General features: G+C 44.0%; 1 protein-coding gene across 8 annotated transcripts in view; it reads right to left on the reverse strand.

Annotated features, from left to right (window-relative positions):
• Nucleotides 1-310: 310 nt before the first annotated feature.
• MAX (MYC associated factor X) overlaps nt 311-16,704 on the reverse strand; it is a 29,667-nt gene continuing 13,273 nt past the window's right edge. For 2 of the 8 annotated variants that reach the window (XR_010123738.1, XR_008493834.2), the window contains 3 exons: nt 3,104-3,227; nt 2,535-2,619; nt 1,720-1,849 (listed from right to left, as the gene is read on the reverse strand). Coding sequence is in view for 6 of the 8 variants with exons in the window: in XM_054449910.2 (XP_054305885.1) it covers nt 1,662-1,849; nt 3,104-3,227 (312 nt within the window). In the remaining 2 variants the exon portion in view is untranslated. The other 6 variants (XM_054449910.2, XM_054449909.2, XM_054449914.2 and 3 more) reach the window with 4 other exon arrangements.

Below are 16,704 nucleotides of genomic sequence, written 5' to 3' on the forward strand. Positions count from 1 at the left end.
TACCAATTCCCCCAAAGGTCACTTGCTTAGCAGAAACTAGATCTAGAAATGTTGCCACAGCTAAGGCTACATCTCTGTTGAACCTCAAAAGCCTCATCCAATGAACAAAGCCATCACCACCCATTTACTCTCTCAGGCTGAGCTGAGAAAGGGGAAGCAACTCTGGCTTATGGCTGCTCCTGGTTCTGCAAGACCAGGTAAGCCACCTCCACTTCTCACTCAGACTTACACTGAGGCCCTAACAGCTTCCAGAGGGGTCTCTCATCAACCACCTTGGCCTTAACAAGGGCAAGAAGACACCACCACCAAGAAGGATAAAATAAGTTTTTATTTATAGTCTTATAGTAAAGGGGGAAGCCTTAACTTGCAAGACAATTCTTCGGCAGTATGTACAACATACTTTTTATTTCCATGGAATGGAATCAAACACGAACTGAGACTACAGAGTATACACTAGAAATCAGCAAATGCCAGGAACGGAGTAGGAAAAAGACAAAGAAATGAAGCCTAAACACACAAAACCCTTCACTGGGATCTGCTGACCACAGCCAGAACCAGGGCTGGATCACACAATGGAGACAGGTTCCAGGACAGTAGGAAAGGAAGTGGGGTGAGGGCTGGGAAGGGTCCGCACTGGGGTGCGGGTTTAGTACCAGGTAAATTGCTCTTGGTATTTACATACAAAATCAGTTGGCTCTATTTCTTAGAAATACACACGGGAAGAAAGAAAGATTTCATCATTACTTTATGAATCTGTCGCTTTGCAAGACCGACATCATCAGAAATAGGTACAATTCACTCAGATTCAAATTTAAGTAGCAGGAAATAAATATCAAAACATCATCACTGGCCCTCAATACAAAACCTCTATGCCACCCAAAACACCCTCCCTGTCCCAACCCCAAATGGCCACTACCTGGTGGCTGCTGCTTCACTGCTGCCATCTCCCATACATACCACAAGAGTGTCACACGGCCCTCCGTGAGGCTGGCGCTGCAGGCTTAAACAGCTGGCTGAGAGAAGCAGGAGTGAAACATGCCAGCGACTCTGTGCTGCGAATCTGTCCCCACTTTCTTTTTATACTACAAACTTCTTTAAGGATCTGGTCTTTCAATAGGAGCGATACATAGCTTTTTAGAAAAAGGAAAAAAAAAAAACCTTAAAAAGGAGGAGGGTTCATTCTGATTACTCCAAACTGGTCATCTTCTCAAAGTAGAGCAGTTCAGATTCACAAAGTCTATCAGAGGTGAGGGCAGGCCAGGAGGCCACCTGGGCAGGGCAGGCGTCCCCCGGGCATGTGCCCGGCAGGGCTGGAGGAGCTGGTAGGGTGGGCAGGACACTGTGCTCAGAGGTCCGGCCAGCCGTCTGTCCTCCACAGAAAAAGCTGCCAAGTTGGGGTGTTTTGGTTTAAAAATTCCTGTTGGGGACAGGGAATCCCTGAAGGGAATACATTAAAAAAAAATATACAGTGGAAATGGGGAAGGAAAACGAGAGCTGTTGTCCAAGAGCTTCTATGTAAAAATAAAAATTAAAAAAAAAAAAAAGGAGAAAGAGAAAAATAAAGAGTCTCTTAAATGGTTCTGAGGGTTCTACCGATGAACTGAAAGGAGGATGAGACGATGGAGACAGACAGTTTTTATTGCTGGCCTGCCCCGAGTGGCTTAGCTGGCCTCCATCCGGAGCTTCTTCCTGCTTTGGGGCTCTTCAGGCTCAGACTCCGAGCTGGAGTCCGAGCCCCCATCGAAGGCAGAGATGGTGCTGCCCTTGGCGTTGGTGTAGAGGCTGTTGTCTGAGGAGGGGTAGTTGGTCTGCAGTTGGGCACTTGACCTCGCCTTCTCCAGTGCACGGACTAAAAGGCAACCAAGGGAGTGTGTTACTGCCTTCTGGAGACTTGGGGAGTAACCGAGTCTCATACTCAGGGTCCAGCCTGTTCTTCCTAAGGGCTTGCTTGTTGGCCCCCGAGGCTCAAGATGCTCAGAAGTAGCTCCCTTCGGGTGGCTGTTCACTCACACACTTCATTTCCCTCCCGCCTTTCCCAGCTGGACCTGGGAGCCAGCAGACACTCTGCAATCCCACCTAACTCTGAAGAGAAGGCTTGTGATGTCACCGTCCTGCCGTGGAAGCCCCGCGGAGAGACTGGAGCGTGAGCTCCCTGTGGGATTCAGCAGTGCAATAACAGAGAAGAAGCTGGCCCAGGAGCATGAGGCTCCACATGGTATGAGGCCTCACAACAGCAGGAAAGGATGACATAAGACGTATCAGCCAAAGAACAGTTTTGGCTTAGCTCTCGTGTACAAGATCCACTTGGAATGACAAGCTGGACACTTGGAAGCAAGTCACCAATACACATAAAATACCTGGGCTTTTCAAATAGCCCCTACATGCAGGCTGCTTGGCCCAGTAACCAACCCACTGACACCACCCACTGCCCATCCCTTGGTTCAGCTCAGCTTGAGCCTGGAAGTTCAACCCATTTATTTTATTTTATTTTATTTTATTTTATTTGAGGTTTTCTAACCCAGGTGGTTACTTGCATTTCCTTTTACTTGCATCTTCCATGAGGGAGGAAGAGAAGTGAATTCCCCAGGAACAAAGAACTTGATCAGCTCTCGCTTTCCCCTGTGGTTGTAGGAAAAGGCGGGTGTGAGCATTGAGAACAGCATGGGACTAGCCCATAGGCTGCCCTGATTGGACTACCATTGACAGTGGGGAGGGCTCACTGTTCCTGAACACCTGGAGTCTCTGGTACTTACACAGCACATTCCACTCCAAGGACCTCAAAGCTCTTTTCAGACACCTGATGCCAGGTGTGATCCCTACTGCAGGCAGAGCATCTGAGCCCCAAGAAGGGGAGAGATCAGGCCAGAAAAGATACAAGTCTCCAGACGTCCAACTTCCTAGCTTCCACTGTCTCCTCACTGGCACCTCAGGTCCTTCCTCAGGACGGCTCTAACACTCAGCTACTCAGGCCCCAAGAAGCAGGACCAAGCCTGCTACTGAGCACATACTCCATGACTGGCTCTGACTCTGCAGGCCCAGGTGCCAAAGCCTGACCTGGCTGGAGCACAGCAGGGCCAGCTGCCCCACGAGCTCGGGTGCTCACCTTGCTGCTCCAGAAGAGCATTCTGCCGCTTGAGGTCATCAATATCTTGCTGGTGTGTGTGGTTTTTCCTTCGCATATACTGGATATACTCTGTGGCTTTGTCTAGGATTTGGGCCCGGGATGCCTGTGGCAATATGAGAAAAAGCACAGGGGACAAAATAAAAACCGAATCCAGGCAGTGAGGGAACCTGGCCTGCAGCAACTGCTTGGGTGGCTGGAAACGAGAGGGTAAGGTGGGAAAAGGCTGAAGAAATACAGTAATGGCTACTATAGGCTTTCTTTCTTTCGTTCTTTCTTTTTTTTGAGACAGAGTTTCGCTCTTGTTGCCCAAGGTGGAGTGCAACAGCATGATCTTGGCTCACAGCAACCTCCGCCTCCTGGGTTCAAGTGATTCTCCTGCCTCAGCCTCCTGAGAAGCTAGGATTATAGGTGTGCGCCACCACACCCAGCTAATTTTTTTGTATTTTTAGTAGAAATGGGGTTTCACCATGTTAGCCAGGCGCTGGTCTCGAACTCCTGGCCTCAGGTGATCTGCCCACCTTGGCCTCCCAAAGTGCTGGGATTATAGGTCACAGGCGTGAGCCACTGCGCCCAGCCTGTTTTTTTTTTTTTGTTTTTTTTTTGTTTTTTTTTTGTTTTTGGAGATGTAGTCTCGCTCTGTTGCCAGGCTGGAGTAGAGTGGTGTGATCTCCGCTCACTGCAACCTCCACCTCCCGGGTTCAAGTGATTCTTCTGCCTCAGCCTCCAGAGTAGCTGGGATTACAGGTACATGCCACGTTGCTTGGCTACTTTTTACATTTTTAATAAAGATGGGGTTTCACCATGTTGGCCAGACTGGTCTCGAACTCCTGACCTCAGGTGATCCACCCACCTCGGCCTCCCAAACTGCTGGGATTACAGGCGTGAGCCACTGCATCCGTGAAGGCCTTCTTTGTGACATACAAGGTGCCAAGTGCTTTACAGAGCTTACCTCACAAGATTAGTCTCAGAGGTAGCTCTACTAGGAACCCAAGGATCAGAGAAGTACACCGCTTTATTCAAAATCACCAGCTGGACAGTGGCATGGCCTGGATTTAAACTCAGAGCCATCTGACTCCTGAATTGTACTCCTCCCATCCCCTCTGGTTCTTTAGGTTGCTTTAAAGTCTTTAGCTTGGCTATGTCTGGAAACATTAAAATACTACTTAAACGAAAGCTTTAGGTCACTAATTCTGCTAGGGCCTGGCTTGAGACGGAAATGGGTACAATGTGTTTCATCAAGACCCAAGATTCCAGCCAAACTCTGAAACCACTGTTAACTATTCCCAACTGAACGATGCTGCTGTGTCACTATTTCAGCCTTCCTGGCTAAAGAGACTTTCATAAAAAGCTGTCGGTGCTTGATGTCAACACAGGAAGAGCATGAGATTGGGCCATTTCAGGAAACAACCACACCTCTACAATGGCTGTGGGTTGCCTTGGTACTGCCTTGTTAGAGTAAGTTCTTAAGTCAATAACATGGATGTCATGTTACTGTGCCCCTAGACATCAAACTTGTCTGGGAGATTCTCTCCAGGCTACAAACATAGTCAGAGTTACTTACGGCCAGGCAGCCAGCCAAACTGTTAGAATAGTACAAAGCCAAGCGAAGCTCAAGGCGGGGTAGCCTAGTAGCTTAAGTATGGCCTTCCAGCTAGAGACTCCTGAGCAGCCGGAAAGCTTCTTACCCAGGGTAGGGAGTGCTTGACAATTCTGTGTTACAAGCCCAATGGGTCCTAAACAACCAGAACACAACAGCGGGAGAAAGACAAAGAAAACATGTACACCATGGCTAGCAAAACCAGATCTACTCATATTAAATCCTAACAATCTCAATTTATAGGCCTCAGTTTGGGCTGAGTTTCAGAAAGGTTTGTAAGGCCTGTGCTTATTCATAAGTCCTCACAAGTACTAGAATTTCCAGGCTTTCCTCTTATACACCCTTAAGGTAATTTCCTCAAGGAAACTGTTCATAATCAACCATTTTTATCAGGTGCAAATTACGTACAAGGTACTAGGCAGATACTGTAGGGAAACAAAATGTACTAGTCATGGCTTCTTTGCCCCAAAGCTTACTTACTATCTAGTTGAGGAGATAAATATGTCTATACACAGAAATATCACAGGGCAGTGCTGACAAGTGTAACCTGACTAGCAGAGATTAGAGACACCAAGGGAAAGATGGCTTCTGGCTGGGGTGATTACCTACTGTGTGCCAGGCACTGGCCTTGGTGCTGCATGTGTGCATGCAACGCGCTCCTATCTGAAATGGTGAGCCCTGTGTTAGACCAAGGTGGCGTTTGGAATAGCACAGGCAAGATGGGATGAGGAAAAAGCGAGATGCGTTTCTTTAGTTGAGTCAGTCAGCTTATGTGGAAGGAATGAGAGTTCCTAGCCTAGCAATGGATACTTCAGACACTGTTACCCATTTCTACAAAGGGGCCTTATTAGGGTTTAATTATTAGGTGACAAAATGGGGTGGAAAAAAGGAGCACATAATTAGGAGGGACTAATTAAAATAACTTCCTCTCTGGATACTGGAGATGGAATGAAAAATGATTAGTATTGATGAGAGGTGGTAGAGTGGCAAAGAAGAATTTGGGAATTAGAGGACAGAGGAGTGCTCTACATGCTTGTCATTAATGGGTGCTGTGGCTGCAGACACATTTCTCACCTTGCCTATTCCTCATCTGACTAGAAATTCTCTAAGACCCCATCTAGCTCTCCAAAGTCTACCCTTTTCATCACTGACGTAATTGCTATGCATATTTACATCCCTCTTTTTAAATTTGCCTATGTAAAAGCTATTTTTTCAACTAACAGTTCCCAGAAGGCAACATTAGCTCTTAACTACCCATGTGCACCTGGGACAAGGGAAAAAATGCACAATCTCTGAAACCAGAGAGCACTTGCAAATGTTCAGTGATAACTTTTAATGAATGACCAGACTGAGTAACAGCCTTTTTGCTACCAGTTTCTCCTTCAAATATTTATACATGAAACCAGGGAATTAGGATCAAGAAGTGAAAAGTGAGCAGTAAGCATAGCAAAACAAGCCAGAAGAGAGAAAAAGATCTGTGAGGGATGGCAGTTTCCATTTCAGGGTAGTTTTTGGATGAAGATAAAATTCATAGATGTTCAGAACATAGTGTCTTGGGAACAAGAGGAGTCCAAAGAAGGCTGGATTGGTTTAAACTCAGAACGAGGCCTTCCGAATGCTAAGCACAGCCCTTCCTCCATCCTCTGCTGAAGCAGAAGTGCCCCAGGTCACTTACGGTGCCCTGATCCCTCAGCAAGTCCAAAAGAATGGTTCAGAGTTAACTTTATTTTACTCTTCCCAGGGTACCCAACAAGAATTAACATCCAACAAGAAAAAAATTTTAAGCACAAAATATAGAAATACCCCAAATTTGCATGTGCATGTAGTCCAGGGAAGAAAAAGCAAAAGGCTGAAGCTAAAAATGCTAGACTCACCTGCAATCCTCCCCTCCCATCTTTCCATTCCATACAAGATCATGTGGCCAAACACAGCATGAAGGTGGGGGGAGGGCCTTCCTTGTCTTTATGAGTTTATAATATGTGACCAGTAAACATGAAGCCAGCAAGAAACCCTGGGATTTATGGCATGGACTATGGAATAACCCTGGGCTTTCAGTTTCTGTTTTCTGAAAATTGCTCTAAGTCAGCTGAGTCAACTGCCTATCTTCATGTGAGTGTGACTGATCAGATAGAACTTGGTAAGTCAACGTGTCCACAGAGCAAGTGCTGCCTTGGGTACTCAGTAAAAACCTGAAATTTTTTTTTCCTGATAGTTTTTATAATTAGCAGAATCATAATTTTGATTCTGTCTTTGTGAACAGAAATGGCTCTTTAAATGGCTTGGATGGAGCCCTGAGATAGGGTGGATGGTGGCTGAAGGGACTGAAGAGGTAGCTGGCCTCCCATGTAGCCATGTGAGTAAACGCAAAGGGCTCAGCAGGCCTCTCTCTCACCTCTGGGAGCCACACAAAAGGATACTGGGCAGCCTTGCCAGATCTTGCTCCAAAGCCATGGCTACACACAGCAACACAAATGACAATGATGATGATGGGGGTGGTAACAATGGCAGCGCTAACACTTACTGAGTACTTACTAAGTGTCAGGCATCCTCACACAACCTTCTGATGTTTTCCCTATTTTATAAATGAGGAAACTGAGACACAGAGCTGTAATTTACCCAATGTTATGTAAACTAATAGGAAGTTGAGTCAGGATTTGAATCCAAGCCTCCAGGACACTCATATTTTGGGAACACAGGGCAAGCTATGGAACTAATTTAAAAAGATCAATAGAATTGCAGGGACAGTGTTGTCATGGAGGGGAAAGTTGGAGGAGGAAAAGGACTACGAAAGTCACCTGATCTGCCTACAAGGACGTCAAAGGAAGACCCTAGTGAAGGTGGTTTTCTTGGAGGAGTGACAGCTGAAGCCCAATGGTAAATTGTCTCTGCCCTGGTAACAGGCGTAGGAATTGAGTTGCAAGTGAGGCAATGATGAAGACTAGTCTTCAGAATTTGGTTGAAAAGTAAGAAGTAGACCAGCTGCAGTGGCTCATGCCTGTAATCCCAGCACCCTGGGAGGCTGAGATGGGAGGATCACTAGGGCTCAGGTACTGGGGACCAGCCTAGAAAACACAGCAAGACACTTGGGCTCTATAAAAAAATCAAAAGATTAGCTGGGCATGGTGGTACACGAATGTGGTCCCAGCTACTTGGGAGGCAGAGGTGGGAGGATCTCTTGAGCCCATAGGGCTGAAGCTGCAGTGAGACATGCTTGTGCCAACACACTCCAGCCTGAAAAACAGAGTGAGACCCTGCATAAAAAAAAAAAAAGTGAAAAATGGTAGTTTGTAAATAGCAGGATAGCAGCATTGAAGGAATGTTATTTTTCTTTCTATTTTAAAGACAGGTGAGAATTAAACAGGCTTCTAGCAGAAACACGTTGAGAGGAAAAGCCTCAAGATGCAAGCTAGCTTGAGAGAACTGACCTAACCATCTGGTCTGGAGGGCGGAAGTGGAAGGTTAGGTGGGGGATGTCAGCTTCCCACGGTACTGCTGGCTTCATTACCTCTTGGCAGCCCAGAAGGATAAAAGCAAAATGAACAACGTAGAAGACCCAGGGTGTGGCAGAGGGTCTGCCAGGTTCCTGTCCCTCCTACTGTTTATGCTGCAGCTACGTGTCCATTTGCATTCCCTCCCAAGGTAGTAAGCAGACAGAGGGAAGGCCAACCCTCTCAAGCAGAGGCACCCACTGTCAGACCTCTGCTTTTGAACAGCATCCACCCACCCGACACATCACAGCAAGAACTGACTACATATGTCACAAAAGGCCTCAGACCCAAAAGACTTGGATTCTAAATAGAACCGTTTAAGGCCCCAAATGACTCCTGAAGTTGTTAGCACTGATGCTTCAGATGAAGTCCAAGGTTATTAAATCTCATTTAGGGCAATGGTTCTCAAAACTTTTCAATGTAAGGCAAGAGTTCCAAACATTTCTGGAGTTATAAATTTTATCACAGTAACTTGGATTTCTGTAAAACTTCAAGTTGTTTTAGAAAGTGGGTGGGGAGAGGTGAGGAAAAGAATAGTAGTGCTAGATTGTTAACATTAGGAACACCACTGCCCTTCCCTAGGGTCCCAATGCTGACGTGAGAAACAATAATCTTAACTCTACTGAACACTTTTCCTCTTCAGTGCCAAAAACAGATGCCAGTGGGCTGATGTTACAGCTGTCTTGTTTCCCTAAGAACCAAAATGCCATATCTGGAGGGGCGAAAAAAGAGGTACTGCTGGACTCAACAACTGACATCTGTTTTATTTTGTACTAGTTATTTTAGAGAAAATGAAACCGTTTATTTTCTGAAACCTGTGTAAGCTTTTACATATACGAAGGTAAAGGGAGGGCCCAGGGCTAAACTGGTGTACATTTCCATGTGAATAAGCCATCTTTTGAAAACCAAAACGAAAGAATATGCACAATAAATTTGGATCCACATTAAACTAGCTCATTCAAAAATGGAACCCCATCAATGCCAGCAAAGGAGGCTGGAAGGTTGTTAAGGCCAGAGTCAGCACAGACCCGTGGCTCCTTGAAGGCTTCCTGCTGCCAGGGCCTCCCCAGCCACAGGACCATTTTGCTGATTACCAGGGAAAGGCAGAGCTATCAGCCCTCAAGCAGCTTAATTAAAGCCAGGAGCAAGACATTTGTGTAAGGGGTCAAAACAATCATTTTTTAAATCTTGCATTCTTTTTTCTTGTGCACTTGGTAGCTTGAAATGAAGGTGTGGCATTTCTGCATCAAACTTTGACGATGAAGGACAGGAGTACACAATTTCCAAAAGAGGAAACAGAGTTAGTAAATAAACATGTGGAAAAGCAATTAATTTCACAAGTAATAAATAGAATACGAAATTACTAACTTTTGTTTACTGAATTAGTTACCTTCTTCCAAAACAAAAATTCCAGTGATAATGAAACTGGTACTCTCAAAACACTACCAAAAGACTACTCTTTAGAATTTGCTTGAAAAAAAGAAAGAAATGGAAGAAAGAGGATATAAAAACAATCCTCTTGGAAAGCATTTTGGCAATACACGGAAAAAGGTCAGATGCTCACACCCCTCAACCCAGAAATCCAACTTCTTGGAGTCTATGGAAATGGCTACATATACAGAGATGCCCATATTATAATTATAAATTTTAAATTTTAAAAACTGAATGCAACCCCAATTGCCCAAAAGAAACATGCCTAATGACTAAACATGAGCACACTGTATGACCTGGGGAAAAAATATATTATATAAAAGCAGCAAGCTATAAATAGTACTTTCCCTGTGGGAAGCATGTAGATGAACAGACCAGGAAGGAATACACAAATTGATAACACTATATTTCCTTGCTTCTTAGACTCCAATAATAAATCCATGGATTGAACAACAGCAGCTTTTGGGGAGAAAAAAAAGGAGGCAGGTTTCTTTTCACATCCACTTTAAGACGATGTCTAATTTTACTCACATTAAATGGGGCAGGGGGGTACGGAGAGTCTATTTTTGGATTATACTATCTGATCTGATAGTCACTAGCCACATGTGGCTAATAAACACTTGAAATGTGAGTACTCTAAATTGAGATGTGCTGTTAAGTTGAATTTTAAGACTTGGTGAATAAATAATTTTAAATATATTGATTACATGTTGAGATCATACTTATTTTTGAATATTAGGCTAAATAAATTATATTATTCAAATTTTCATCTGTTTAACTTTTTAATTGGTTCTACTCGAAAATTTAGTTGTATTTAAGGTATATTTAAAATGCATTTGTGACTCATGCTAAATTTCTGTTGGGCAGCATTTGTCATAGCCAAAGGGAAGGCTGTAGTTGTGTTAGAGGAAGGAGGGATTCATGTTTTTTCTTCTTCCCATTTTTCTAAAGTTTTGCAATTTTGTTGGAGAAAACAAAAAATGCTAAAGGCAAGGCCTAGTTATCAATCTCTATCCTTCCGAATCTCAAGATGTGAAAAACGTTAGGTGAAGAGCTCTCTAGTACTCTTGGGGGAGTGAGACCTCTCTCATTCTGTATGACCGTCTCCCAGAAGGAATAATTAGATTTCTGCCCTACAGGAGCATACCATTTAGTTAGGTGATTTAGTTAGGTGATAAGAAATTAGGGACACTGAGAAGAGGTCCCACGAAAGGCCACAGAGGTTCAAGGGAGAGTTCTAAGGGTGGGGCAGTATTTGATACTGGCCTCTAAGGCAAGGAGCTGGAGACTGAGGGAAGGGGGGAACTCAGGCAGGAAATAGAGGATAGGCTGCAGGTAGGCCTTGTGAGCAGGGCTCATCAATACGGAACCCCCAAGTCACCTGGGCAGTGTGGCTGGGGTTGGACCTTGAGAAAAACAAAGAACTCAGATAAGCTGAGAATGAAATTCCTGGGCAAACAGAAGAGGGGTTGATATGGTTTGGCTGTGTCCCTACCCAAATCTCATCTTGAATTTAACTTCCACAATTCCCATGTGTCGTGGGAGGAACCTAGTGAGCAGTAATTGAATCATGGGGGTTGGTTTTTCATGTTGTTCTTGTGATAGTAAACAAATTTCGTGAGAGCTGATGGTTTTAAAAACAGCAGTTTCCCTGCACAAGTTCTCTTCGCCTGCTGCCATCCATGTAAAACGTGACTTGCTTCTCCTTGCCTTCCACCATGATTGTGAGGCCTCCCCAGCCATATGGAACTGTCATTAAACCTCTTTCTTTTGTAAATTGCCCAGTCTCAGGTATGTCTTTATCAGCAGCATGAAAATGGACTAAATGCAGTAAATTGGTACCAGTAGAGTAGGGCACTGTTGAAAAGATACCTGAAAATGTGGAAGCAAATTTGGAACTAGGTAACAGGCAGAGGTTGGAACAATTTGAAGGGCTCAGAAGAAGACAGAAAAATGTGGGAAAGTTTCGAACTTCCTAAGGACTTGTTGAATGGCTTTGCCCAAAATGCTGATAATGATATGGACAATAAAGTCCAGGCTGAGGTGGTCTCAGATGGAGATGAGGAACTTGTTGAGAATTAGAGCAAAGGTGACTCCTGTTATGTTTCAGGAAAGAGACTGGCAGCATTTTGCCCCTACCCTAGAGATATGTGGAACTTTGAAATTCACAGAGATGATTTAGGGTATCTGGAGGAAGAAATTTCTAAGCAGCAAAGCATTCAAGAGGTGACTTGGGTGCTGGAAAAGGCATTCAGTTTTATAAGAGAAGCAGAGCATAAAAGTTCAGAAAATTTGTAGCCTGACAATGTGATAGAAAAGAAAATCCCATTTTCTGAGAAGAAATTCAAGCCAGCTGCAGAGATTTGCATAAGTAATGAGGAGCCGAATGTTAATCCCCAAGACAATGGGGAAAATGTTTCCAGGGCATGTCAGAGATCTTCACAGCAGCTGTTCCCATCACAGACCCAGAGGCCTAGGAGGAAAAACTGGTCTTGTGGGCTGGGCCCAGGGTCCACATGTTGTATGCAGCCTTGGGACTTGGTGCCCTGCATCCCAGCCACTCCAGTCATGGCTGAAAGGGCCCAATGCAGAGCTCAGGTTGTGGCTTCAAAGGGTGCAAGCCCCAAGCCTTGGCAGCTTCCACATGGTATTGAGCCTGGGAGTGAACAGAAGTCAAGAACTGGGGTTTGGGAACCTCTGCCTAGATTTCAGAGGATAGAGTATGGAAACACCTGTATGTCCAGGAAGAAGTTTGCTGAAGGGACAGGGCCCTCATGGAGGACCTCTGCTAGGGCAGTGCAGACAGGAAAGGTGGGGTCAGAGCCCCCACACAGAGTCTCTACTGGGGCACTCTCTAGTGGAGCTATGAGAAGAGTGCCACCATCCTGCAGACCCCAAAATGGCAGATCCACTGACTGACAGCTTGCACTGTGCACCTGGAAAAGCTCCAGACACTCAATGCCAGCCTGTGAAAGCAGCCAGGAAGGAGGCTGTACCTTGCAAAGCCACAAGGGTAGAGCTATGCAAGACCAAGGGAACCCACCTCTTGTATCAGCATGACCTCTATGTGAGACATGGAGTCAAAGGAGATCATTATAGGGCTTTTAGAGTTGACTGCCCTGCTGGATTCTGGACTTGCATGAGGCCTGTAGCCCCTTTTTTTGACCGATTTCTCCCATTTGGAAAGGCTGTTTATCCAATGCCTGTATCCCCATTCTATCTACAAAGTAACTAACTTGCTTTTGATTTTACAGGCTCATAGGCAGAAAGGACTTGTCTTGTCCCAGATGAGACTTTGCACTGTGGACTTCTGAGTTAATGCTGAAATGAGTTAAGACAAGGCACGATTGGTTTTGAAATGTGAGGACATGAGATTTGGGAGGGGCCAGGAGCAGAATAATATAGTTTGGCTGTGTCTCCACCCAAATCTCATCTTGAATTGTAACTCCCACAATTCCCATGTGTTCGTGGCAGGAACTCGGTAGGAGGTAATTGAATCACGGAGACAGGTCTTTCCCATGCTGTTCTCGTGATAGTGAATAAGTCTTGCAAGATCTGATGGTTTTAAAAACAGGAGTTTCCCTGCACAAGCTCTCTCTCTTTGCCTGCTGCCATCCATGTAAGACATGACTTGCTCCTCCTCGCCTTCGCCATGATTGTGAGGCTTCCTTCCAGCCACGTGGAACTGTAAGTCCACTAAACCTCCTTCTTTTGTAAATTGCCCAGTCTCAGGTATGTCTTTATCAGCAGCATGAAAACGGACTAACACAAGGGTGTATAGTAACTGGAAGGTTAATGTCAGGAAAGAGGCGAAAAAGCAGACAGGCAAGCTGGGTATCTTATTTACCGAACATGGAATACCGGTCCTTACCTAAATGGGCAATGAAAAGCCCTTGGAGGTTTTCAGCAGCATGCAAATAATTTATAAGAAATTAAATGCATTTACAATTGCTGAGCCTGGAGCCTAAGGTAGACTTGGGCAACTATGGGCAACAATTTAAGATGTAGAAACTTTAAAAAGATAATTGCCCAAGTTGGAGTCTGGCTAGCTAATATAACCTTAATGAGTAATGAGGAGAATTAGATAGGGCTGCAGTTTACATTTCATTTAAAAGACAATCCCTCCAGCAGCTCAGATATGCTATAGACATAGGTTACCAAATGAATTGTCAGCCTTAAAAGCATCAACAGGAATGAGCCATCTCCCAAAATAATGTGGCCAGGTTGATGGGGGATTCCTCCCCTCAGTTAATAAATATTCACTATGCTCCCTACTATGTGCAGGCACTGAGGGAAGAAATATAACCAAAAGGAGACATTCTCCCTGCCTTCATGGTACTTATTGTAGTGCAGTGCCAGCAGACAGTCATTGAATAATCACACAAATATATGTAAAACCTCATATATTAAGTATAATATATAAATGTGTGTACATAAAAGTATAAATGCTATGAGAGCCTTTATCCTTAAGAATCATGTTCCCTGCCATAAGGGAACTATTAATATTTGGTTTCAACATCTACCTGTTAAGAAAACCAGATTTTAATGGAAATGAAACTGAGATTAACTCAATGTAAAGCTCTTATCTGATGCTCAGCATGTTATCTCATTATTGTTAATTGTTAGATGTAATCCTCTTTCCCAACAACAGAGCAAGACCCTCAAGGGTAGACACCATCTATTATGTTTTTTAACCTCTACAGCATTCACAAGTTCTCACTTATATAGTTGAGCACATAATATTGACTGTTGCTGTTTTCTTTAATGGCTGAGCAAGCCTGCTGTTTCCTCTGGCTCTCTCTCTCCACCACAATTTACTGAGAACCTACTATGTGCCAGAATCTGTGATAGGAAATGACAGAGGCAGTGCCCTCAAATTCTCACCTCAAAATCAAGAAATTCTGTTTTTCTTTATTTTCATTTGAAGTTATATTCTCTCTCTCCAACACAGCTCTCCCCATAAGGGAGAAATGCAGAGCTCTACTGACTGAGAGAGCAATGAGTTTTATAACAGGCACTGAGGGAGAGACTTAAAAGATGAGAAATTACTATAAACCACTATAGAGCTACAAATGGCAGTGATGAAAATAACCTACTGCTAAAGCCATCCATGATAAAGAGACAGTGTGATTGGTTATAATCATTCTGGCTCAGGTACTGGGGCTTATAAGATGGAGGACAGAATTATACTCCCATGTAAAGGCTGGCTATCAGGTCTTGCCCCCCAACATAAATACGGTGAGCTTAGTGCCAGTGAACCATTGTGTAATACTCCCTAGTACCCAAGCAAGGACACTTAAATAATACTTTCTGTAAAAGTAACATCTCTGTAAAAAAAAAAAAAAAAAAAAAGGGGTGGGGGGGCAGGGAGGGGGCCACAGTTGATCTTGCCCTTACTCCATTACTCTGGTTGGCTGGCTGATGATTCTAATTCCATCCTATTGTTCCCAGTGGAACAATAGTGGAACTCCATGTACAGCTGAGAAACTGCAAGGAACACAAAAGACTCACACAACAGAGTTCAAGGGTCTACTTGCTAACTCTGGGACCTATGGCAAAACCCAAATGAACCACCAACTGTAATGGTCTATTTTCTTGGGCTCAGAGCAACTATGTGAACTCAGGAAGAAATTATAGGCTTTAAATGATCCTTAATACCCTGCATTTCAGTGTTACCTACATATGCCACCTCAGAGGATAGCATTTCTGTAGTAGCTGTGGTATGACACACTGCCAAGATTAATAGGCCTAATCCAGGGGAAGCTCCCAGGACAACGACAAGATACAAGTATTTAAGCAAGATTTCTTTAAAATATCCTTAAACTGCTTACCCATATGGTACAGGAAAAAGATGGAACTTGGCAACTGGCAATCCTGAGTTCTAGCCCCTGTCCTGCTACAGATGGGATAGTGATCTTGCGCCTGTTAACAACACTGACAGCAGCAACAGCAGTAATAACTAACTGTTAAATAACAGTACCATACCTTATACAACTGCTGTGTAGATTTAATTTTACATTGCAATACAATGTCAATTATTACTGATTTTTTTCCTCAAGAAAAAGGTAATTCTTATTTTTTATTTTTTTGAGACAGGGTCTCACTCTGTCACCCAGGCTGGAGCGGTGCCATCACAGCTCACTGCAGCCTGGACCTCCCAGACTCAAGTGATTCTCCCACCAGAGCCTCCCAAGTAGCCAGGACTACAGGTAAGCACCACCACGCCCGACTAATTTTTGTATTTTTTGTAGAGATGCAGTTTTGCCATGTTGCTTAGGTTGGTCTCAAATGCCTGGGTTCAAGCGATCCACCTGCCTGTCTCCCAAAGTGCTGGTATTACAGGCATCAGCCACCATGCCCGGCCAACCATTTTTTAAAATGTTTAATTTATAGTAGAAATACAGAAAACAAAGGGTAAATAGAGTTTGGGTCCCACATTTAAAGCCTTCTTTCTTTTTTACACAAGTATCCCCTATTATTGGTTAGGATCCAATTCAATTAACATATTGCTTTCTCTTTAAAAAACAAAAGGCTTAGGACGCATATGACAGATAATCCAAATGCTAAGGGAGAAGTCAGCTGAAACATAAAGATGCTTAAGTCAAAGGAGACTGGAACACAGAGAGACCCAAATCAAAGGCTTTCCCTTTAAGAATCTAAGTTTCCCAAAACTCACATGGTAAAATAATCATCTCATGATTATTTACATAATGTCATAACCTTAATTACCACAATCTAAGAATGAGCCTATTTCCTTTGGTTCAAATACCACACTTAAAAAAACGCCAGGTTTAGTGAGAACTCATAAGTCTGAGGGACCAAAATATTCCGTTAGACTCACGGCACTTAGGAAATAGCGCTGGCAGCTCGCTTTTTAAAGAGGAAGAGGTTGAGAGCTTATAGACATTTCCTTCATTCACTGTCAGTAGGACATATTTGGATTATAACACAGGATAGGAGCATTCTGAAATTAGAATGGTATCTAGTAAATTCTCAAATTGGGGTTTTGTTGACTGGCTCTAGAATCTGGTTCCCCTGGACCACTCCTCTCTCCTAGTCCTGCT

Source organism: Pongo pygmaeus, chromosome 15 (genome assembly GCF_028885625.2).
Source record: "Pongo pygmaeus isolate AG05252 chromosome 15, NHGRI_mPonPyg2-v2.0_pri, whole genome shotgun sequence".
Classification (NCBI taxonomy): Eukaryota; Metazoa; Chordata; class Mammalia; order Primates; family Hominidae; genus Pongo; species Pongo pygmaeus.